A 21,082-nucleotide genomic window follows, 5' to 3' on the forward strand; every position below is an offset into this window, starting at 1 on the left:
CCCGCTCCGGCCCATGGATTCCTCGCCATTGCCCCCAAAGACTCTCAAAGCGTCGAGCTTCCATGCACCAGTCACATATCAATTCCCGCTATCTATCTATTGACATAGGCAACTGGCTTGGGTACCGCTAGAATCGACTCCATGTCCAACGCGGTCGTCCCGATCTGCTGGGAAACCATTGACGCAAATTCGGCCCAGTCTGACTCCCGAGCTGCAGCTTGGGGACGGGGTCGGGGTCCTCGGCCCATTAGAGAAGGTGGGTGGAATGTCGGGCGGGGGACAGACGGCACCGCGAACTTGGCGAAGCTAGAATACATGTCAGTACGGAGAAGTATCCCGACAACGATTGGCACACCTCCGAGGAGGTGTCGGACCGCCTGACAGGCGCAGAGACGAGGGGGGAGGCCGTCGAGGCATTGTTCAAGACTGCAATGAGGTCTAGCGGTCAGAACTCGATCGCCAACGCTTCATGGCAACACCCTCACAGTGACCCGCACTAAATTCAAGGAATGCTGAGGAAAGGAGATTGCTCCTTAACCAGATAAAGAGCGTTGCGGGTCGTTTACAATAATGTTACACGCCAACGGCGATGGGGGGACAAGAGCATACTCTGGGTCAATCAAAGCTAGCATTCGAGGAATGCGGCAACAGTGCATTACATAAGCGGGGCTCTGGACTGCTGTCGCCGATGCGCATAGTACCGACTGAACTCGAGCGGATTGGCAGACTGGATGCAGTCGACAGCGAAAGCCCACTGTCAGATCCATAGGCATACGGTGCGCGCGAGGCAGCTCTTGCAAGGCATGGCGGACTAGATGCTGGAGGGCGCATCGGTGCATGAAGTGTCCAAGACTCCATATTGGCATACGATACGATACATGCTCTACAAACACCACCTACGGACGCCTCGAGCTGCCCGCGTCGGACTGACAGCCGCCACAAAACAGGCATTAGTTGGCCGCGTCGTCCTTGATGGGTCGGTAGTACTTCATAAGCTGGGCCTTGAAAGCTGGCAGCGACGTCAGTACAAGGTGGCAAAGTCACGGAGGAAGCGTACCTTCTGGCTTGTTCCACAGCTGGGCGGCATCGGGGTTCAAAGGAGATGCGTTGTTGGGCTCTGCAGCAGGCTCATTCAGACACCGCAAGCATATAGCTGCAATGACGCGCACCTCCGAAAAGAGACTGTAGCGACAGCAGGATTGTCTGCACGCTATACGCCGCGGACCACTTATCCTAGGCCAAATGTCAGTCTAGCCCAAGACATTGAGCGTAGTCCGAATTACCTGGAGGATATCGAGACAGATGGCACCGCTGTTGATATCGAAGTTGGGGTGGTAGCACGGCGTGTCAAACTTGATGTTTGGTGCGACGTATGGGTAGTTGGGAGGGAAGTTGATTGAGATGCGGAACTTGAGACCGGCGTACACCTGTGCAAAAGCCCGATTAGCAAGGCAATCATGGCACGCGACGCGACGCGACACGCACCGTAGCAGCCGGACCCTCGATCGTCCCAGCCCACTCAAACATGTTCCCGTCGTTCTTCGGGAATGCGGACTAGAGCGAGTTGAGTTGATATCATCACAGACGACAGTTGGTGGCCACGCACAATTCCCGGAGATGAAGACATCTGTGAACCAGGGCTATTAGGTGAGTTCTCAATAGCCAAAGCCACAGCAACGCACCATAAGCGTCATAAGTTCGTTACCAAGGCTGTTTAGCGCGAGAGTCAGCATAAGACGGGCGGTTCAGCTGCTCAGCGCCTGCGCACCGTTTGGCCGCTCCGCCAGCGCCAGTGGAGGCAGAGCCCGCGACACCCGACTTGGGGGCCGCGCGAGGAGGGGCGAGGGAAGAGGTGATCTGCTCCATGAGGGGTCGTGAAAAGGGAGATGGGCGGATGAAAGTGGCAAAACACGCGGAGGGAGAAACACGATGGTCAAGTTGAAGGCAAGCCGACGTGAGATCACCCAGCGCGCACGTGATGGTATCGCACCGTCACGAGCTGTGACAGACAAACGTGACGCAGCGCTGGCACTGGCCTTTGCCAGTCATGGACCCTCAGGTGCCAGAGACACAGACAAAGGGAGAGTGCGCAAACTTCATATCGTAGTGCTTCAGGGCTTTGCACAAGGGAACGCGCTAGAATCGAACAAAGAGGGCAAAGCACTTGAAATCCAAAGGCGTTCCTTACAACCTTCAAGTTCACACATCGATGCATCAACATTCGTCTGACTGGAGTGCGTGAATTATCGTTAAGTAAGTAGGCGACCCTATTATACAAATTATGCTACCATGTCCCATGTAACATGCTATAGTTTATACCTGAAGAACGGCGCGTGGTCACCCATGTCCTTGTACTCGGTCATGGTCTTCGCGTCCCAAACACGCCCTAGTCTCGCGTCCTCGGCGTCTCGCAGCGAGTTCTGCTTTTCCATGTATAGCCGCAAGATCGCGCAGCAGATGATTCCGACACAGCAGAGGCCGATCATGACACCGTAACCCTGGAGGGATAGTCAGGACCTGTTTGTTCATCCATCGAAATAAAACGCACCATGAAGAACCTTGGCGAGTCAGCCGCGGGGAATAGGTACGAGCACACCACACCGCCCATGTTGCCGAAGCAGATGGTCATGCCAATGCCAACAGTCCGCTTCGTCTTGCCACCCATGTTGTTGCCTGCCCACATCGACGAGATGGGCACAGTGGAGTAGATACCGGCGGCGGCGAGGAAGGTACCAATATACTGCGCGGCGACTTCGTTGGAGGTGATGAGGAAAATGAAGCCGACGATGGCAGTGGAGAAGAAGGCGACGAGGGGTGCAAAACGTGTGTTGAAGCGGTCGGAGTACCAGCCGCCAAGACAGCAGATCTGAAGAGAGGATTAACGACGCGGAATGTTGTAAGTAGGTAATGCGTACGATGCAGCCAAAGACGAATGGCGGGACGGTCAATAGGTTGGCAATGCCGGAGGTGTAGCCCATGTTTGCGATCTAGGCGAATGTAAGCATGCGGCAACATGGGACGACATACGTGGAACTCACAATGGTGGGCATAAACAAGGACAGTCCGTATGTGGGTGTCAGGACGCAGAAGAAGACGACTGGTCGTGGCAGTCGGTCAACAGTTCGACTAGACAACTTTGTGGCAACTCACTTGCTTGCAACCAAATCTTGATGTCCTTCGGGGCAGACCAGGCAAAGTGGCTCTTCCACTCAGACGAGAGGCCCTCATTGTCTTCGGCTAAGCGTTGGACGACACGCGCGCGCTCGTCGGCGGTCAGGACTATCAAGTACTGTCAGCATGGGATCCAGCACATGCTCGTATGTCAGCTCACATTTGGCAGTATCGGGGTAGTCCTCGAGGATGAAGAATGCAAGGACGGCAACAAGGACGGCGATGATGCCCTCCATGATCCAAATCCATTGCCAGCCAGCCATGCCACCAAGACCGTCTATCGCCGCATCAGCTCAATGCGCGAGGTAGGTAGATAGGCAGAGACATACCCATGAGTGAGAACAATCGCGCAAGAAGACCGGAGAAAGCACCAGCGACGGTTGCGGCGGAGAAGAAGACAGCGCCGCGGAAGCCGCACTCGCGCTTGGGGTACCAAAGCGTGATGTAGAGAGATACACCGGGGAACCTGAGGTCGGAGTCAGCGAAGGTGTAGGGAAACAGTCGTTGCTACTCACAAGCCGCCCTCAAGAGCGCCCAAGACGACACGCGCACCCCATAGCTCGTTGTAGGTCTTCACGAAGCACATGAATATTTGACAGATCCCCCAGCACTAATGAACCGTCAGAAAATTCTGTCGTCGCGGCCTGAACGAGTCGACTCACGAAACAGATGAGCGGCAGCCAGCATTTGGGTCTCCATCGTTTTAGTACAGTGTTACTGGGTATCTGGGAGGCGACGTATGGGTCTATATGCACGGGTCAGGCCATACGATCCTGGGAGGGTGACGTTGGTACACACAGTAGAAGGCAGCCAGAGCGTGGGGGTAGAGTTCGTTAGAGACGTGAAGGTCGGTGAGGAGGCCAAAGGTCTTCGCATTGCCGATGTTCGAGCGACACAAAAAGTTTACTGAGAAGAAGGTCAGTGCCCCGGACCCCACATCCCCGCAGAGGGTTACGTACCAAGGTAGAGCGCGGACAGAATGGGAACAAGCCGGCGGTCAATTTTACGCACAAGCGCCTTGTCAGAAGCCTGTTGCGCGACGAGCTCTTCCTCGCTCCTCGCAGACGGCGTAGGCGCGGGGAAACCGCTCTTCTCGAGGCTGTTATGGTCGGCGGCGGACATGCCTGTGGCTGTCGCACAAAAGCAGGGGTGGTAGATGTGGGGTAAGCAGACGGTGCTGGTAGATAACGCAGTCGGCAGGACTGGGTGTTATATACTGCCATCGCGCCGAATGCCTTCGCGGGCACCGAGTTGAGCCGCGTCGGCGCAAATAACCAATCGATTGCAAACGCATTCCCAAGGGCCTCGACGCGTACGCCCGCGTCGACCAGGCGCCCCCAGGCGTCGGGCACTGCTGGCAACGGCGGCCATACCCTCCTGCTCGTCGCGGAGAACAAGGTCTCGGTGCTAAGCACCGCGATCGGCGCGAATGAATGGATGCCCAGCGCCAAGTTCGCCGGTCACGGGGTCGGCTTCCCACACAATAGGAGTCTATACTTCCCCATATCGGGCACAATGGCCGCGCCTGTCTCCATGGCACAGAAAACAGCCCGCGCGAGTCTGGGGCATCGTGGGCTCATGACCCGCGCGCCGGGCGAGGGCGACGCCACATAGTGGCTGCCACCCTCTCAATTCAGCCGGGCCCTCCCTCGGGTCGAGACCCGAAAGTTTCATCCGGCTGAAGGCTTTCGTCGGTGTTCAAAACAGCCCCAGTGAGGACGCGCAGACCTACAGAATTTCCCGGACAAGGGGCGCGGGATGGCGTGGGGCGCATCAGTTCACTAAGATAGAACACAGGGCCGGAGACCCGGTCCAGTGGAGATGCCCTCCATGCTCTGGCAGTTGTCTCGACGCTGTTGGGCCGTTCGACATCGCGCACTGGGGAACGGCGTGCCTGTCGTCCCTGCATTAGCGAGGTGCAGCGTCGTAAGATACGGTTAGGTAGCGACATCACCAGTGCCTTGCCCGCGAATATACGCCGCATCCCGGAGCGGGCGACAGAGCACACGACGACAAGACCCGAAAGAGATGAGAAGCTAGACAGTGTTCATAGAGGTACAGCGTCCGATATACAGCGCAGTGAAGGAGATCTAGCCACCCTTCGCAAGCACCTTCTTCAGCTCGTCGTTCTTGCGTTCCAATTGCACGATCTTCCGCTGGGCCTTCATCATCTTGTCGTACAGGTAGTTCGCCCGCTCTGACGACGGCGTCCGACCAAGCCACCCGTTCTCCAGACCGATCTCCTTGAGTTTGAGCAGCTCGTCCTCGCAGTCCTTGACGATCGTCTCCGACGCGTCGATGATCTTCTTGTTGTACGCCGTGTCCATCATCGCCTCAAAGATCGAGTCTAGCGCAGCAGGGTCAGCCTTGTCGGAGTGCGCATTCCCCTCTCTTCCACTCACCCTTATATAACCTCTCAAACACCCATTTATACACCGGCTTCCCTGGCCTCACTGCAGACGGCCGTCCTAAAAACAAGACCATCAGCTTCCATCCGACCCTCTTCCCGTGCGACCCAAACCCAAAAGCCTACCATTATTAGTACCGACGGTGATCAGCTCCGCCTGCTCCATCGCCCGCAACGCATTCTCATCCCCCTTGAACGGGAAGTTCAGAAGCAGATCTTGGTACGGGATCTCCTCCTGCTTCGCGAGCTGCTTAAGCACGTGCCAGGCCTGCTCGCGCGACCAGGGGAGGTTCTTCGCGTCGTCTGCGTCGTCCCCGAAGGCGTTCTTGCGCAGCTCAGCGACGCCACGGGAGACAATGTCCTCGACGGCGTCTTCGACGGTCTGCCCGTTGCGGACTTTGTGCACGAGCTGTGGAGGAGGTGAGCGAGAACAAGCGTATATACAAGAGAAGAGAGACGCACGCTTTCGAGATCGCTAGCACGGCCGCCAAGGCGCTGGATGAGACCTATCTGCTCACTCGTGAAGCTCGAGTCCACGTCAGCGTCTTGTAGCTTCTGCTTCACGTAGGAGAGCGAAGTGTTGGGGTCGGCGTCCGATAGAGCAACCGTGTATAGCGGCTTCGTAGGCAGAGCTATCGCGCTGCGTCAGCTGCAATCGCCGCACAAAGACCGTTCGCTCACCCTTCGCGAGGCGCTTAGAATTCTCGCGGTTGTCCGAAAGGATGAGGACGTGCGCGATCTATATGGAGTCGAGCCATCGGACATTGCTCCAGCAGAGACCTCTACGCACCTTGTTCTCTACCAACGACGTGCCCCACTGCGCGAGGACTTCCAGCAGCTCCTCCTTGTTCGAGCCCGAACCAGCGTAATTGCGAATGACGACAGTGGGCAAAGACTGCAGCGCCTCCGCGTCCTGCGTCCCCTTGACCTTCCGCGCCATTTCGTCCTTCAGCTCATGGTTCGACTTCTCCTGCGCTGGCTTCTCGTGCTCTGGATAGTCATGTTGGTGCTCGTCCTTCGCAGAGTTGCCAGGTCCTGCAGGCTCGGTACTCCCTGAATTTCATGAGCTTTCCTGTCACCTCCCTCCGCCCACGAGAAACAGCTCACCACCGCCTACGAGTCCCGTCACCCGCGACCACAGAGCAGAGAAGCCCTTGGTTCTCGCTTGTCTAGCCTCCTGCCGCTTCGCCTCCTTAAGCATTTCATTCCTATGTGATTCGTTCGCGCGCTTCAAGGACACAGTGACCGTCGACAGAATATCGCGCAGCTGGTCGGGCGTGGAGGAGCCAAAGCCGGCTGGGGAAGACTGAGTTTTCTCACCGGCAGACGCACATCAACGCGGACGCACCCTTCTGCCCAATCATGCCCACGCTCGCCAGGTCGATGAGGTTGCTCATGGAGTTGAGGAACGTGAAGATGGGCCAGTAGCCCGTTTGCTTCGCCAGGGTTCCGATCATCTGCGCGTCGGAGGTTGACTTGACGAGCTCGCGACAGTCAATTTCGAGCGTAGGTCTGTTGAAGCAGATCAGTAAGTGTGGAAGCCGATACGATTTCAACACACCTGTCTAACGGTTCCAATACAGCTCGTGCCATGCGCGTCTTACCGCTGCCCTGCGGGCCGTGTATGAAAGCAACCGTACCTAAGGAAAAGGTCAGCCATCCGAAAGACATACCTCAGCAGCAAACACATACTGGGGAAGTCATTCAAGTATGCTCTGATAGCCGTAAATGCCTCCATCCGCTCCTTCCACGCATCTTCCGCAGGTGCTGCAGCAATCTTCGACTCGAATGTCAAAGGCAGGCGGTCGAGCGCGTTCTCGCGGAACCACTGCCAGAGCCTGTACTCCTTATAGTCGAACCAGTTGAGCAATTTCGCCTCGACCATAAGACTACGTATGGGGTCGAAGATCTGGATCATAAACCGTCAGACGGTTACTTGTGCGGCAGTAGGAAGTACGCACCGCGTATGTGAGGCTACCCAGCAGGAAGATCACGACCGGCAGCACAATCCTTGGATGCTTCGAGAGCCAGTCGCGCATCGCGTATGCGTGCATTACGGGCTGATACGTCGGTCTGACCCGGACTTTGGCGCCGGATGGTAGAGTCACTTCGTAGCCGTTCAGGACATTCCGCGCGATGGTCGCAGGGCGGTAGCGACGATACTCCACGACTATGGCGGGGTTTTTGCCTGCTACTTTGGGGGCCTCAATGTCCTCGATGCGACCGTAGGGCTGCCAGTGGTCAATAGGTACTCGGGCGGGGCGTGTTCGAAGAGGAAGCATACCCTGAACAGCTCAAAGACTTGCTCCTCAGGGAGTTCGCCGCCTAAGAATTCGACACGGAGACTCATAGACGCCCAGCGGTCCATGTCCTCAAGAATCATCAGTTCGATGCTACACATTTGATCCGGAACGCAGCATACCTCCAGCCAGGGCTGCTTCGCCTTCACCAGCCATACGTCCGCTCTTCTGAGGCCGATCCATGTTTGCAGGCCTCCGGACTTGCGTGTAGAGTCCTTCAGCGCCTGCTCAATGGTAGGGAGGGCCGCCTCATCCCCCGCATATTTGAATTTGATGAAAGCACCGCCGTCCTTCTGGTAGGGTACCACGGAGAGGATCTCAAAGTCGTGATCCTTGACGGTGCTCAGTGTCGTTCGGACATTATTCAAGATGTGTTCTTCTCTCAATCGCGCAATCAAGTGACGGGGGCTGTGGATGTTTAGGTAGGAATCTGGTAATGGGGGGAAGTACGCACTCGAGCTTGCCGACACGGACGGGGAAGAGGGAGTCGACGAAGAGCCAAGCTTCGTTCGTGCCGCTTGCGGTCGCATACGCGCGCACTGGTCTGCGCACGAGCATACGCGAGCATGACGGTCTTGACAACATGGTCGGAGGGAACAAGCTGCCTGCCAGATCGTATTCCGCTAAGCGCTCAATACGCGGCGCGTCCACCGACCGTTGACGTCAATGCGCTCGGGCCAGCGCGCCATGGCTCTCACGTGCGGACGGGTCACGATGTGACGCACAACTTTTTTGTTTCCTTTCGACTGTTGTCCCCGACGGCCGCCATGTCCGCCGCTAACCGCTCCCGGGAGCAACGCGAGCAGCGGCGTGAACTCTCGCGCTCCGGCTCGTTCTTTGGCGCTATCAAGAACGTCGTTACCGCTCCGCTCAGATGGCTCGGCAGCGCCAGCCAGGTCGACGAATTCGAGGACCAAAAAGACGAGGCCGGCAAGCGCAGGCGGCTCGCGGCGGAACCCACGGAGCAGGTTGTTGGCGAAGAGGGCGCACCGACCCCAGCGAAGCGCGCGCGACGGGATAGCCCCGAGAGGCCATCGAACGATCAACGGCGTACCAATCCCGGATACCTCGACCCGCCTCCGAGCGCGTTCCGGAAGCAATACCAGCCTCTGCCCCATCGCTATCAGCCAAAGCCCATAGACCGTGCCAGCTCCGTCAGCCTCCCCCTCTCGAACTCGCGGCAACTGCTACCAGCCGATGAAGTGCGCCGGACAGCCTCGCCTTTCGGCGCGCAGAGCATCGCGCGCACGATGTCCGTCGATCCCCCGCAGCGCATGTATCAGCCTCGCGCAGTCACAAGAGACGTGTCGATGCAGTATACGCCGACCCTTCCCCAACATGATCACTCCATGGACATCATCGACGAGCCCATGAGGCGTTCGCCATCGTTCCGCGGATCGCTGCCGCCGACCTCCTCGTTCCGTATGCGCATGTCTGCCACGCCCCAAGTCGAGCCCATCCGCGAATCGTCCATGCCGCCGAGCCTCACAGACCTCAATACGAATCCAGCCTTCGTACGTGCACCGTCGCAAGGCGTTGAAAGCCGTCAGCGCTTGACACCTAGTAACACGCTGGGCACGGTGGCCGAGCAAAGACACGTACGTCACCATCAAACATGAACGTGTAGTGACTCACAGATATATCAGCTCTTCTCTCCTACGAAGTCGCGCAGCTCATTGTCGTATGTCTTTTCTGCTCAGGAAACCGCGCCGCGTGAGTACCGCGCCCTGTCCTCGAGTTGATGATGTTGCTAATTTATCGATAGGCGCCGCTTCCGGAGAGGCCGCTCAAAAAGCGCTTCTCGAGCTTGACGCGTACAAAACACCCATCATTCCAAGCCGCCGTCGCAAGGACACATCCGATGCCTCTGCCCTCGCAAGCACGTCTCGCCCAACGACTGGGCCTGACCTCTTCAAGAAGAAGCGCAAATTCGTGCCCATGAACGAAGAAGAGCAACTCGCTTTGAACCTGACAGGTCAGGGCAAGAAGAAAAAGAAGAGCAAGGATAAGGAGGCCAGGGCGAATGACACGAAGCCATACTCAAAGCCGGATGGTCTGAAGAAATTGATGACCCGTCACAAAGCCGGAGAGGATCCCGACGCGTCTTTCGAGTCCGAGGGCGCCAATGAGCTCACGCGTAGCGATAGTCAGATGGACACGAGCACCGGCACGACTGAGAAGGAGAACAAGACGAATGAGCCCACTGTGCCGGACCTGCCGCCTCAGGACAACTTTGCGCCCCGGTCTGCCGACGCACCCGCTCAGGGCTCGTCATTGCGCATTGGACGCACGAAGACCAGCAGACAGCATCTCGCACGCCCAACCATCCAACGGCCTCTCAAGAAGAAGTTCTCGGCAGCCTTTGAAGATGATGATGTTGATGACGACATGGAAGAGCGCAATCAAGAAATAGAGAAGCTAAACGAGATTCAGGCGAAGGCCCCTCCGTTCAAGATTGACAGCAACTTCTTTGCGAAACCGCCTCAAGTAAGTACCTTCAACCGTGTGAACCACGATCTCCTTTCTGACTTTCAAACCGCAGGCCGCACCTACTTCGTCAGATGCATCCAAGGCCAAGGAGCCGCCCGTTACGTCCCTTCCGTTCTCGCTGGGCTCACCGGCACCGCCCGCCCCGAAGGCCCCAGAGCCGGTGAAGGAGGCTGTTCCAGCCCCAGCTCCGGAAAAGCCTGCCCCCACCCCCTTCTCTTTTAGTGCGCCGCCAAAGACCGACACGCCCTCAGCCTCGAATGGGGCAACGTCTACCTCTTCGTCGGGCGGCATCCCGAACTTCTTCTCATCATCGCCCGCCCTTGCGAAACCCCTCACACTCCCTACTCCCACCACGCCTCTCTTTGGCTCGCCCGCTGCCACTCCCAAGCTTGATGGCGCTGTGCCTCTGCCTGGTACGCCCAAGCCTGCGGCGCCGCCAGCGTTCTCATTCGGCACGCCCGCGCCTGCTGAGCCTGTTAAGGACCCGAATAGCCCATTCTGGGTGGGCTCCAAGACGGCTGCAGCACCAGCGAACGGGTCGGCGGCCTCCAACGGTCTGCCCTCGGGCTCGCTGTTCGGCGCGCCCAAGGTCGATGAACCACCAAAGTCCGCTCCTGCTACGACGTTCTCGTTCGAGAAGAAGGAAGAGGCGCCGAAGTCGGCCGCACCTACCGCTGCCCCATTCTCGTTCGGCAAGCCTGCTGAGCCCACCAAGCCGGCGGAGAGCACGAGTGGTTTGTTTGGGCAGCCTTCAACGTCGAGCTCGACAGCGGGCGGTCTGTTCGGTAGTACGCCTGCTGCGCCGCCTGCAACGACTGTAGGCTTCTCGTTTGGTGCGCCTGCGCCTGCGACGACGCCGAAGCCCGAGGAGGCACCTAAGCCCGCGCCATTCTCATTTGGTGCGCCCGCCCCTGCGGCCGAGGCTCCCAAGCCGTCCACTCCCTTCTCCTTCGGCCAGCCTGCAGCATCGTCGGATAGCGCGCCTAAGCCTCTGTTTGGTGCCCCCGCATCGATAACGGAGGCGCCGAAGCCAGCGTTCGGAGCTGCGCCATCCGTTCAGGCTCCGAAGCCACTCTTTGGCGCTGCACCGTCTGCCGACGCGCCCAAGCCGCTCTTCGGTTCCGCCCCATCGAGCCCTGCGCCGTTCTCGTTCGGTCAGCCCGCGAAGACGGATGCGCCAGCGGCGTCGCCATTCTCGTTCGGTGCTGCGCCCAGCACGCCGAAGCCCGAAGAGAAGAAGCCAGCGTTCAGCTTCGGTGCTCCGGCAGCGACGCCAGCTGCGCCTGCGCCGTTCAGCTTCGGATCCTCTACCGCTGCGCCTGCCACGACCGAGGCGCCCAAGCCCTTCTCGTTTGGTGCACCTGCTCCTGCCCGTCCGTCGACGCCGCCGAAGAACGATGACGATGGCATGCGAATGGAGGAGAGCCCGACGAGGGAGATCACCAAGGCCGAGCCGTCGAAGCTCACGCTGAACACGGGCGGCGCCAGCTTCTCGTTTGGCGGGAGCACCGGTGGCTTCGGGTCTGCGAGCTCGACCACCGCACCGTCGAACCCATTCGCCTTCGGTGCGCCTGCCGCAAGCAAGCCAGAGGAGAACAAGCCTGCGTTCGGTGGCTTCGGTCAGCCTGCACAGACTGGGTTCTCCTTTGGGCAGAGCAAGCCTGCGGAGGCCGCGGAGCCGCAGCGGCCTGCGACAACTGGATCTTTCGGCTTTGGCGCGAGTACACCTACTTCGTCGGCGTCGCCCTTCGCCTTCGGCACGCCATCGTCGTCGAACAATGCCAATCCCTTCGGTGGGGCGTCCTCGCAGTCAGGCTCAGCCCCGAACAGCCCGTCGACCTTTCATCAGCCTTCGCCGTTCAGCTTTGGTGCACCTGCGCCTATCCAGCAGACCAACTCGTTCTCGTTTGGCAGTCAGCCTGCATCGCCCGCTGTGCCTTCCGCCACGTTGCCGCAGCCGGGCACGCCCAGCGGTGCCTTCGGAGCCTCGAATGCCTTCAGCGTCGCGTCGCCGACATCGCCTTTCACTTCCGCACCTAACTCTGCTGGGACCGATGGTGGCGGTCTGTTCACCATGGGCTCGGCCAGCAGCAACGCCCCGCCCGCGCCTGGCCCTGGTGGAAGACCTGTCCGTCGTCTGCCCACGCGGCGCAAGCATTGAGCTTTTTCAACTTCACTCGAATGTACATATCTTTTCCTTCCTTTTTTCGTCATACCCCATCTCACCTTGCTTTCTTCCAGCTCCTCGCGCCGCATGCGTCCGCCGGCCCATCTGCGCTTCCTATCGTTGACACACCACCTCATCTCTGCAAATCACCTATTATTCGCTCGCACCGTTCTCTTCTTGCCTTCTAGTAGTTTGTTACTCCTTCCTTCCAATTCAACTTCTTTGCCTTTCAGTTGCACCTTGCACCCTCGCTGTACTTACTCATCGTCCCACTTGCTTGAAGTTGTTGTCATGGATATTTACCCTGTAGCACTCTAGGAGGTTTTTATGGGCAGGCTCAAGGCCTGTGTCGATTATCTCTGCTCCTGTTCTTCCTTTTTCTTCCCTGTCGCAAGCACGCACGCACGTATTTACTTGGCTGAAGGCCGCCTCATCCCATCCATCCATCCATCTCATCACGCACTTCTTTTCCTCGTGCATACAATCAATCATATATCGCGCTCCGAATCGTCCTACATTACCATCCAAGCATCGTTATCCATGCACCACGCCGTAGTAAGTATGCAATATAACCATGGTCTCCTCCCACATACGTCTCTGTCCTATTATAACAGGCGTGGAATCAACGTCGTCGAGAGCTGCGCCGAGGCGTCGCCGCAGGTGCGGGTGGTGGTGGCGGACCAGGCGCCAGCGGTACGTCCTCGAAGCCCCAATCGGCTGCCATGAGCGAAGGAAGGCCGGTCGACTTCTTCGACGCAGCTGGCTGCTTCCCGATGGGCGCTGGCTTCGGGAACGATGGTGCCGGTGCTGTCTTGCGAGCTGGGGTACGTGTGGTGCGTCTCGGTGCTGGCGCAGGTTCTGGCTCAGGTTCTGGCTCAGGCTCGGGTTCCTCCTCTTCTTCCTCCGACTCCGATTCTGGCTCAGACTCTGGTACAACCTGCTGCTCAGGTTCAGGCTCGGATTCGGATTCGGTTTCAGGTTCAGGTTCAGGCTCCGGCTCGGACTCGGACTCTGGCTCTCGTTCAGGCAGAGGCGCAGGCGACTCGGGCGGCGGCGTTGCTTGCTGAAAGGCCATGTTCTCCCTCGCCTGGATCATTGCACTGCAAATGGTCCGTCATCTGCAGTCTTCCTGGCCAATCGCACACGAGATACGCACTGTAACTCCTGACTCCTCTCACGCGCCCACATCTTGCAAGCCTCCTTGAATTGCGTGAGCATCTTCGAGAGTTCGTTGTAGAACTGGGAAATTGCGTGAGTTGAACGTGTTACAGTGTGCAAGAATTGGTAGGCGCCTCACATTCAACCCCTCTTCCAAGTTCCTCACGATCTCCCGGTACTTGTGGTACGCCAAGTCCAACGACTGCAGCGCTCGCTCGCGCTCCTTCGCCGCCGGATCTTCCTTCCTCGACTCCAGCAGCAACTGGTTGTGATGCTGTCGAATTCGCGACACATCAGCACTTTCCCCACCCACAACCCAACCCACCCCACTCACCTCAATCTCCTCCAACACCGCCCCCTGCCTCCCCGCCCCATCCTCCACCGCGCCCAAAAACTTGTCATACTTCGCCAGCTCGTCGTCCAGAATATCCTCAAACGCCACCGGCGCGACCTCCGCGAGCTGCGCGAAGCCCGCGGCCGCGCGCACGATGCGCGGTCGGACGTCGTCCGCGTCGGCGAGGTTTTGCGCGCGGCGGGCGTAGTCGGTGAGCTCGCGGTGGAGGTCGTCGAGGTGCTCGAGGCGGAGGCGGAGGGCGCGGCGGTGGATCTCGGTCTCGCGGGTTGAGCGCCCGGAGGGGGCGGTGGAGGAGGGGATGGCGCGTTCGAGGCGGATCTAAAGAGGTTGTCAGTCCCCATAGTCCATCTGCTAGAGGAACGCCAGGTAGCAGGCTACTCACCTCGTCCCACGTCAGCTCGCCAATGCTCTCCTCCCACTCGTCGTACTTCCGCCGCACGGACTCGTCGCTTTCGGCTGCCTGCGTCAACACACTATGATACCGCTCGTACTTGTGCATCAACTCTTGATTTGCTTCATGCGATGGCCGCCGCTGCGTCAACCCCTGCGCGCGGGCGTTCTCGTCCTCCTCCGCCTCGTCGTCGAGGATGGACATGGCCTGTAATGCAGGTCAGTAAATGAGGTCCACCCTGCCAGTCGCACGGAGCTGGATCCTCTTCCCCAACGACCAAGCCTACCCACCTCTTCCAACAACCTCCTCCCCAACCCCGCCACCCGTCCCACATCATCCATCAGCGCCTCGATCCTCTCCGGCCCCTTCTCCAGTCGCACTTCCTCCGCCTTCCGCAGCAGACTCGGCGGCAGACGTACGGTCTGGTCGAGGGCGTCGAGCGCGGCAGGGAGGTGGAGTTCTTGAAGTTTACTGCCATAGTGTGAGCATAGATTAAGGTCCACGTAGGAGAGAAGTAGTAGTAATCGTTGCGCGTAGAGCAGCACAAAGTCACGTACCTATTCGCCCGCTGCTTAATTTCCTCAATCTGGTCCACGACCTTCTCCTTGACGAGCTTCCGCTTGCGGTCGTCGTAGATGTCTAAGATATGCGTCAGCTTTCACGAATCAAGACAAATGGTGAACACTCACTGATCGCTTCATTCGCCCCCCACCCCAACAGTTCCTCGAACAACGGCGTCCCCTCCACCGACGCCGGGTTTTCTAGCTCTTTAGGAACGGTCGCTTTCGCTACATGCGTCGGCGTCACCACGGCTAGCGACGCGCCCGCGGGCACGTAGTCGTGGTAGATCAGGTCGTTGTCCCGCTCGGCGCGCGCGTGGTCCTTTTGGATGACGTCGAGGAAGGTCTGGGCGGGTGGGTGGGTGAGCAGGGGTGAGTTAGGTGAGTTGAGGCCAGCGTTGAGTGTGGGTGAGGGAGATAGGTGTGTTTGCCCCGTTATAGAGGAAGGAGGCTGACCTGCACGTCCCTGGCCACCGCTTGCACGACGCGGCCTTTTCGAGCAACATCGTATGCTTTCTTCTCCGCGGCGAGCGCCTCGGTCAGGTAGGAGAGTTCTTTGCCGTAGCTAGAGGTAGGTGATATGAGAGGCATACACTGAGGTCAAATTCGACCAGACCTACCGACTCGCCTCACCCTCGACCAGGCTCATCCTGTAGTGCGCTACGGCTTCAAAGTGGTATTGTTTGGTCTCGATGTATGCAAGCCAACTCTGCAAAAACATGATGAGTTTCTGGGGAAGAGAAGTGACATCTCGAACGGCTTACAGTAGGGAATAGATGTTTAATCGACGGTGTCGCGCCTCGGATGGCTTCGAGCGATGATTGATAATGCGAAGCAACCTTTTGACAGAAGATTCCGGTCAGCAGGGTTCTAACAGTCTGAAGAAGTGCCCTTCGGCAAATTCAGAACACTCACGGACGACGCCAACTTCGCGATGATCGTATTCTTCATGTTATCTGTATCGCATTGCCCAAGTGAGCCATCCCCTCCACACCCCAGGACCCCACATACCTACCCATCTTCGCCTTCTGCCAGAAGCACTCCTCGGCTTGTGCCATCATGGCGTGGTAGAGGCCCGTGACGAAGCCCGGTGTGAGGTCGAGGGGGTAGTCAGTGTAGGGGATGAGGGGAGAGGTCGGTGCGAGGGTATCGGGTGGTGGGGGCAGCTTGGGGAGGGCGGATGATTTGAGGTAGGCCAGGGTCCCTGCGGAGGCCTGGTTTTGTCAGTTTTCCGGAGGCATACTGTGGAGGAACGAAAGGTCCGTGAAGAGATGCGGTACATGGGACGTGTAGAGCTGATGATGGGGGATGCTTCGCATAAGATTTACTTACAGAGAAGTATGCCATGGCGCGCTTGATACCATCGAATGTAGATCGGTCCTCCGACGCGCCGAGCTGCGAGTATAGCGCGGCGAGGTTGAAGAGCAGAGCCGCGCGCTCGAAGTGCAGATCGTTCAGGGTGATGGGTAGCGCGTTCGCGTCAGCAAATGCAGGTACGTATGCTATGGGAAGGCCGATCTGAAGGCATGATGAGATGGGCAGATTCTGTGATTACTTGCGAGAACATGTACATCGGCTGGAAGTTTGCTCTGTATGCGGAGCAATTGCGCATGATATCTGCTCGGAGTCAGGCTGTATGCAGAGCTTGGTAGCAGTACAACGCACCTTGTGATGTCTCCTGCCCGATTCGCATGGACCGACATCCCAATCGCTGCCCTCCTGAGCTTCTCCCACTCCGCGATGTCATGCCTCAGCGCGTCCGGATGGCTGCCCGTATGATCGTGTATGTACAACCGCACTGCATCCTTGACGTTCGCTTCGTACGTCCTCTTGAACGGTATCGACACCAGATTCGACATCGCGCTCGCCAACGCGCTGCCAGAAGCAACTCCAGATGGAAGTACGGCAAGAAAGACGCCGACCGGGCGTCCGGTCCGGGGCCACAATGCACAGGTGTGACATCGACGCGGTGTTACGGCCGTGACCACCTCATCTCGACGCGACCGCGACGATGCCGCGCGAAATCATCGGCGTCCAGCTCGGACAATGCGGGAACCAAAGTGCGGCACTGAGCTCCCCGATGTGTGTACGATGCATCGAATCTGAAGTGTGATTTCTATCCAGTGGGCTCCGTGTACTGGCAGCGCCTCTGCGCAGAGCACGGCATCAACAATGAAGGCATACTTGAAGAGTGGGCCACAGAGGGTGGGGACCGAAAGGACGTGTTCTTCTACCAGGCAGACGACGAGCACTACATTCCGCGCGCTATTCTTGTTGATCTAGAACCTCGAGTGCGTTAAGCGCGTGCGAGACGCGTGAACGATGACTGACTTGCTCGCGATCTGTCTATGCAGGTCATCAACAATATCCTCACTTCCCCCTACGCCAATCTCTACAACCCCGAGAACATTTTCGTATCGAAAGACGGTGGTGGTGCAGGGAACAACTGGGCCCAGGGGTATGCGGCAGGCGAACGGATATACGAGGAGGTCATGGAGATGATCGACCGAGAAGCTGAGGGAAGCGATTCATTAGAGGTAAGCTGACTCCCCCTCTATCCCTTGCATTGTCCACCTGCCCTCCCCTGCTCACTGATACCTACCACAGGGCTTCATGGTTATGCACTCCATCGCCGGCGGCACCGGCTCCGGCCTCGGCTCCTTCCTCCTCGAGCGCCTCAACGACAAGTTCCCCAAGAAGCTCATCCAAACCTACAGCGTCTTCCCCAACTCCCAAGAGGGCGACGTTGTCGTGCAGCCCTACAACTCTATGCTCACCCTCAAGCGGCTTGTGAACCACGCGGACAGCGTGGTCGTGCTCGACAACAGCGCCCTCGCGCGAATATCGGTGGACCGGCTGCATGTGCAGACGCCGTCATTTGATCAGACGAATCAGTTGGTGAGTGGGGTGTGGGGGAGGAGAAGGGAAGAGGGCTTGCTGACGAGGTTGTTTAGGCGGCGACTGTTATGGCGGCAAGCACACAGACGCTACGATACCCAGGCTACATGAACAACGACCTTGTTGGCATCATCGCCTCCCTCATCCCTACACCCCGCTGTCACTTCCTCATGTCCTCCTACACGCCATTCACGAGCGACCAAATTGAGCAGGTAAGGCTGTCCTATCTTCACTGAAGTCAGAAACGATGCAAACGACCTCACTCCCGCAGGCTAAAGCCATCCGCCGCACCACCGTCCTCGACGTCATGCGCCGCCTCTTGCAACCCAAGAACCGGATGGTGTCGACCACACCGAGCAAGACGGCCTGCTACATTTCCATCCTCAACATCATCCAGGGCGATGTCGATCCGACGGACGTGAGTATCTAATCCCCAATTTACTCTCCTCAGCCATGTCGCTCTATCCTTTCCTCCCATCCTCTGTTCCTTTGCGTTCCCGTCTATCTCTACCGAGGTCCTATTACAAACCTGAACATGCTCACTAACCCCACCCCCAGGTCCACCAATCCCTCCTCCGCATCCGCGAGCGGCAGCTCGCCAACTTCATCCCTTGGGGCCCCGCCTCCATCCAGGTCGCGCTCTCGCGCCGCTCGCCCTACGTGCAGACGAACCACCGCGTGAGCGGGCTGATGCTGGCGAATCACACGAGTATTGCGTCGGTGAGTGCTGACTGATTTTGTGGTCTCCTGCCTTTGCCTTCAGCTTCGAGATTGTCGATTGCGCTTCGCTCTGCTTCACGGCCTTTTGCGTTTTGTCGATGCGATGGGGATTTGGCGCCTGACCACCCCTACCCAGCTTTTCAAGCGCATGCTCGACCAGTTCGACCGCCTGCGGAAGAAGAACGCGTTCATGGAGCAGTATAAGAAGGAGAAGATGTTCGAGAACGGGCTGGAGGAGTTTGATGATGCGAGGTACGCTTGAAGCTTGCGCGTTGTCCCTTATTCAGCTTCACGGTCTCCCTTCGCTTGGTTTTCCATCTCGGCAATCGACGGCTAACCATCTTATCGTAAGGGCCACCTGCGACGAGCTTCTCAAGGAGTACAAGGCTTGCGAAAGCCCCGACTACATCTCCTATGTGAGTGCCCCCCTCCTCTGGTACGAACGCTCGATTCTGACGCGAGGTCGAAGGGAAGCACCGAGGGTGACCAAGGGCCATGAAGGAGAGGGTAGACCTTGGTGTATATGACCATAACCTGGTCCCGTACGACGATTGACGTCTTCTTACTGTAGCTTACTGGCCTTGCGCTTGTGTATCATGTTGCTTTGATCTTGCTTTGTGCGTGTATCGCCCATCTGCCTGCACCCATGTCTCGTGAGGACGAGGTCATCAAGTTTCGAGCTCAAGAGCTGAATATACTCGGGCGCCTCGGGCGGCGATGACGGAAAATGCAATGGATCGCAAAACATCGACGTGGTCTATCGCAAAATTACAGTCAAAGAAATGACAGGGTGGGGTTGTAGTACATTGGATCGCGGAGCGGCATGGGACATCTAGTCGGACGCCCGGTCTTACTCGCACACCGCAGAGGAGCACTACGACGACTCGCTAGTGACTACGCTGCGATAGCGGGCTGGTGTGCCGCAAGCTGACGACGGGCAATCAGCTTACGACTTCTTTGGGCCGCCGAGCTTGGCTCCAATGTCCGATCCTGTAGAAACAAAGTCAGTATGCGTCATGGCGAGTCGGTCAACGGATGAGGGTTTGAGCAAGGACGCGAAGGGGAACCAGAAACGCACCCCTCAGCTTGACACCTAGCGCACGCTCAAGCTTGCCCAGAATCTGCGGGTTCGGCACCGCACGCCCAGACTCGTAGTCCTGGATCACAGAAGGCTTCTCGTTAACCTTCTGCGCGATGTCCTTCTGCGAGAGCTTCAAATCTTGGCGGGCAGTTTGCATGGCCTGCGAAAAGAGATGGGTACGTCAGCAAACGATATTCTGGAGTGATTATGGCGAAATAAAAACGCACGCGACCGACACTCGGCGCGACCTTGGGCGGTGGTGCGACCTCGTTTTCGCGGTCGAGCTTGGCGATGCGCTGGTGGTCAGTGCCTGTGGTCATCGTGAGCTGTCGCTCGTGTGCGCTGGCTCTGGCACTCACCAACATGCGCCTTGTTGCTTCCGGCAGTGATCTTCTTGTCCGTGCCCACAACGGCACCCGACCGCCTTGCCTAAACCTCCAGTTAGTCCTTCCCTCTTCATCAGGACGTCCCCACAGGTACTCACAGCTACAAATCTCATCAGCCTTCCCATTTTTACACTCGACAAACAAACGCACCGTTCAAGTCCGAGTCCTTCTTCGTGACCTTGGCGGTCTGGCGCTTGTAGCCGATGACGGTCGTGGCGTTCCAGTCGTCGCTCATGATGGGTAGAGTTAGCGGGTCGGTGGTAGATGGTTGACAGAAAACGCGATGGTGGGGAGGCGGTCGGGTGGTGGTGGTAAGCAGCAAGATGCGGTGCGTGCGGGAGGCGAGCGCTGACGTTTCCTGATCACCATGAGTCAGTGATTTCGGCCCGGAGTGCCGCAAATGGTCAAGCAGGGACCTACATGTTCGACTTTGTACGCTACCACTTCTTGTGCATCCCTCATTCAGTCTGCTAAGGCACAAGAAGCTAGCAGACGGGCTGTAATTCATATTTCCTCTTCTCAAGAGCCTGGATAGAGGTTGAATTGGCTCGAGAAGCAAGGGCTAAGGGCCGTCCCCTCGGTCACCCTGCATCGCATGCCACATCCGCCGTCATCTTGATTGCAGGGAACTCCAGTCTACGTAGGCGTGCTGCTTCGAATACTCTAATACCAAAGGCAACCGTGACAGTTACCTAAGTGGATCCATGGCCATAATAGGGCTCAGCGAGCTCACTAACCACGCATTTCGTTTCGCTGCATTGCATATTGCCGCTCTCTCCATTATGATGCGCCGTACAATTCACCATCCCTTCCTTTCTGAAAGGGCCTTCCTCCAATCTCAGGTACTGCATCCTACTCGTTTTCACCCTACCCAGTCGTCGCTCGCCCCGCCATTCGTTAGCAGCGCATCGGCGGCAGGTTCGAACCCATCAAGCGAGCTCCTTCTCGGCCTCTGCCGATGCTCATGGGTGTTTGTTTCCCTCATCCTGCGTGAAGCG

General features: G+C 58.0%; 7 protein-coding genes across 7 annotated transcripts; 2 read left to right on the plus strand and 5 right to left on the minus strand.

Moving 5' to 3' along the window:
• Positions 1 to 838: 838 nt before the first annotated feature.
• Positions 839 to 1,929, minus strand: SCHCODRAFT_02607107 (uncharacterized protein). The gene is made up of 8 exons (XM_003034986.2): positions 1,769 to 1,929; positions 1,683 to 1,710; positions 1,607 to 1,627; positions 1,486 to 1,554; positions 1,284 to 1,427; positions 1,170 to 1,233; positions 1,058 to 1,117; positions 839 to 1,009 (listed from the first exon to the last, which is right to left on the minus strand). The coding sequence occupies exons 1-8, from the start codon at positions 1,864 to 1,866 to the stop codon at positions 951 to 953; spliced, it is 543 nt and encodes a 180-aa protein (XP_003035032.1). The 5' UTR covers positions 1,867 to 1,929; the 3' UTR covers positions 839 to 950.
• A 294-nt stretch (positions 1,930 to 2,223) lies between these two features.
• Positions 2,224 to 4,728, minus strand: SCHCODRAFT_02607110 (MFS general substrate transporter). The gene is made up of 11 exons (XM_003034985.2): positions 4,131 to 4,728; positions 3,970 to 4,077; positions 3,834 to 3,916; positions 3,687 to 3,781; positions 3,501 to 3,637; positions 3,332 to 3,448; positions 3,151 to 3,279; positions 3,039 to 3,097; positions 2,916 to 2,987; positions 2,549 to 2,866; positions 2,224 to 2,498 (listed from the first exon to the last, which is right to left on the minus strand). The coding sequence occupies exons 1-11, from the start codon at positions 4,291 to 4,293 to the stop codon at positions 2,307 to 2,309; spliced, it is 1,473 nt and encodes a 490-aa protein (XP_003035031.1). The 5' UTR covers positions 4,294 to 4,728; the 3' UTR covers positions 2,224 to 2,306.
• Positions 4,729 to 4,899: 171 nt separating this feature from the next.
• SCHCODRAFT_02607113 (uncharacterized protein) lies at positions 4,900 to 8,496 on the minus strand. The gene is made up of 14 exons (XM_050344248.1): positions 8,333 to 8,496; positions 8,001 to 8,286; positions 7,863 to 7,949; positions 7,540 to 7,809; positions 7,271 to 7,487; positions 7,140 to 7,218; positions 6,927 to 7,090; positions 6,686 to 6,874; positions 6,369 to 6,631; positions 6,260 to 6,317; positions 6,041 to 6,210; positions 5,705 to 5,987; positions 5,574 to 5,639; positions 4,900 to 5,518 (listed from the first exon to the last, which is right to left on the minus strand). The coding sequence occupies exons 1-14, from the start codon at positions 8,461 to 8,463 to the stop codon at positions 5,262 to 5,264; spliced, it is 2,520 nt and encodes an 839-aa protein (XP_050202977.1). The 5' UTR covers positions 8,464 to 8,496; the 3' UTR covers positions 4,900 to 5,261.
• Positions 8,497 to 9,128: 632 nt separating this feature from the next.
• On the plus strand, positions 9,129 to 12,529 carry SCHCODRAFT_02483680 (uncharacterized protein; the record flags this gene model as incomplete). The annotated part of the gene is made up of 4 exons (XM_003035811.1): positions 9,129 to 9,476; positions 9,525 to 9,591; positions 9,644 to 10,365; positions 10,421 to 12,529. 4 exons carry the CDS (start codon positions 9,129 to 9,131, stop codon positions 12,527 to 12,529), a joined length of 3,246 nt encoding a protein of 1,081 aa, XP_003035857.1.
• A 286-nt stretch (positions 12,530 to 12,815) lies between these two features.
• Positions 12,816 to 16,916, minus strand: SCHCODRAFT_02607122 (BRO1-domain-containing protein). Its single transcript, XM_003034983.3, has 16 exons — positions 16,665 to 16,916; positions 16,571 to 16,616; positions 16,332 to 16,517; positions 16,015 to 16,213; positions 15,915 to 15,955; positions 15,764 to 15,838; positions 15,620 to 15,708; positions 15,456 to 15,564; positions 15,129 to 15,345; positions 14,997 to 15,078; positions 14,730 to 14,910; positions 14,431 to 14,646; positions 14,028 to 14,366; positions 13,833 to 13,967; positions 13,692 to 13,774; positions 12,816 to 13,635 (listed from the first exon to the last, which is right to left on the minus strand). Exons 1-16 carry the CDS (start codon positions 16,700 to 16,702, stop codon positions 13,158 to 13,160), a joined length of 2,514 nt encoding a protein of 837 aa, XP_003035029.2. The 5' UTR covers positions 16,703 to 16,916; the 3' UTR covers positions 12,816 to 13,157.
• A 71-nt stretch (positions 16,917 to 16,987) lies between these two features.
• Positions 16,988 to 19,259, plus strand: SCHCODRAFT_02607124 (gamma tubulin). The gene is made up of 10 exons (XM_050344249.1): positions 16,988 to 17,059; positions 17,124 to 17,290; positions 17,354 to 17,536; positions 17,607 to 17,897; positions 17,954 to 18,109; positions 18,169 to 18,315; positions 18,456 to 18,617; positions 18,754 to 18,869; positions 18,970 to 19,033; positions 19,087 to 19,259. The coding sequence occupies exons 1-10, from the start codon at positions 17,011 to 17,013 to the stop codon at positions 19,114 to 19,116; spliced, it is 1,365 nt and encodes a 454-aa protein (XP_050202978.1). The 5' UTR covers positions 16,988 to 17,010; the 3' UTR covers positions 19,117 to 19,259.
• An 11-nt stretch (positions 19,260 to 19,270) lies between these two features.
• Positions 19,271 to 20,423, minus strand: SCHCODRAFT_02607126 (MBF1-domain-containing protein). Its single transcript, XM_003034982.2, has 5 exons — positions 20,233 to 20,423; positions 20,058 to 20,127; positions 19,926 to 20,008; positions 19,696 to 19,858; positions 19,271 to 19,607 (listed from the first exon to the last, which is right to left on the minus strand). The coding sequence occupies exons 1-5, from the start codon at positions 20,317 to 20,319 to the stop codon at positions 19,564 to 19,566; spliced, it is 447 nt and encodes a 148-aa protein (XP_003035028.1). The 5' UTR covers positions 20,320 to 20,423; the 3' UTR covers positions 19,271 to 19,563.
• Between the last annotated feature and the right edge of the window lie 659 nt (positions 20,424 to 21,082).

The sequence above is a fragment of the Schizophyllum commune genome, assembly GCF_000143185.2.
Source record: "Schizophyllum commune H4-8 unplaced genomic scaffold SCHCOscaffold_1, whole genome shotgun sequence".
Taxonomy (NCBI): Eukaryota; Fungi; Basidiomycota; class Agaricomycetes; order Agaricales; family Schizophyllaceae; genus Schizophyllum; species Schizophyllum commune.

What these genes read in the sequence shown, in the direction of transcription:
- SCHCODRAFT_02607122 (XM_003034983.3), bottom strand. Translation starts at nt 16,702, where the DNA reads ATGTCGGTCCATGCGAATCGGGCAGGAGACATCACAAG. An exon ending in GGAGGAGGTTGTTGGAAGAG is followed by an intron (nt 14,647 to 14,729) that starts GTGGGTAGGCTT and finishes CCTGCATTACAG; the next exon opens with GCCATGTCCATCCTCGACGA. An exon ending in GCGAGCTGACGTGGGACGAG is followed by an intron (nt 14,367 to 14,430) that starts GTGAGTAGCCTG and finishes CAACCTCTTTAG; the next exon opens with ATCCGCCTCGAACGCGCCAT.
- SCHCODRAFT_02607107 (XM_003034986.2), bottom strand. Translation starts at nt 1,866, where the DNA reads ATGGAGCAGATCACCTCTTCCCTCGCCCCTCCTCGCGCGGCCCCCAAG. An exon ending in TGTCTTCATCTCCGGGAATT is followed by an intron (nt 1,555 to 1,606) that starts GTGCGTGGCCAC and finishes AACTCGCTCTAG; the next exon opens with TCCGCATTCCCGAAGAACGA. An exon ending in GCTACAGTCTCTTTTCGGAG is followed by an intron (nt 1,118 to 1,169) that starts GTGCGCGTCATT and finishes AGCCTGCTGCAG; the next exon opens with AGCCCAACAACGCATCTCCT.
- SCHCODRAFT_02607113 (XM_050344248.1), bottom strand. Translation starts at nt 8,463, where the DNA reads ATGTTGTCAAGACCGTCATGCTCGCGTATGCTCGTGCGCAGACCAGTG. An exon ending in GTCCGTGTCGGCAAGCTCGA is followed by an intron (nt 8,287 to 8,332) that starts GTGCGTACTTCC and finishes AAACATCCACAG; the next exon opens with CCCCCGTCACTTGATTGCGC. An exon ending in TGGGTAGCCTCACATACGCG is followed by an intron (nt 7,488 to 7,539) that starts GTGCGTACTTCC and finishes TTTATGATCCAG; the next exon opens with ATCTTCGACCCCATACGTAG.
- SCHCODRAFT_02607126 (XM_003034982.2), bottom strand. Translation starts at nt 20,319, where the DNA reads ATGAGCGACGACTGGAACGCCACGACCGTCATCGGCTACAAGCGCCAG. An exon ending in AAGCAACAAGGCGCATGTTG is followed by an intron (nt 20,009 to 20,057) that starts GTGAGTGCCAGA and finishes CGATGACCACAG; the next exon opens with GCACTGACCACCAGCGCATC. An exon ending in TCGCGCCGAGTGTCGGTCGC is followed by an intron (nt 19,859 to 19,925) that starts GTGCGTTTTTAT and finishes CTCTTTTCGCAG; the next exon opens with GCCATGCAAACTGCCCGCCA.
- SCHCODRAFT_02607124 (XM_050344249.1), top strand. Translation starts at nt 17,011, where the DNA reads ATGCCGCGCGAAATCATCGGCGTCCAGCTCGGACAATGCGGGAACCAA. An exon ending in TTGTTGATCTAGAACCTCGA is followed by an intron (nt 17,291 to 17,353) that starts GTGCGTTAAGCG and finishes CTGTCTATGCAG; the next exon opens with GTCATCAACAATATCCTCAC. An exon ending in GCCCCGACTACATCTCCTAT is followed by an intron (nt 19,034 to 19,086) that starts GTGAGTGCCCCC and finishes GCGAGGTCGAAG; the next exon opens with GGAAGCACCGAGGGTGACCA.
- SCHCODRAFT_02607110 (XM_003034985.2), bottom strand. Translation starts at nt 4,293, where the DNA reads ATGTCCGCCGCCGACCATAACAGCCTCGAGAAGAGCGGTTTCCCCGCG. An exon ending in GGCTGCCGCTCATCTGTTTC is followed by an intron (nt 3,782 to 3,833) that starts GTGAGTCGACTC and finishes ACGGTTCATTAG; the next exon opens with TGCTGGGGGATCTGTCAAAT. An exon ending in CAAGATTTGGTTGCAAGCAA is followed by an intron (nt 3,098 to 3,150) that starts GTGAGTTGCCAC and finishes TGCCACGACCAG; the next exon opens with TCGTCTTCTTCTGCGTCCTG.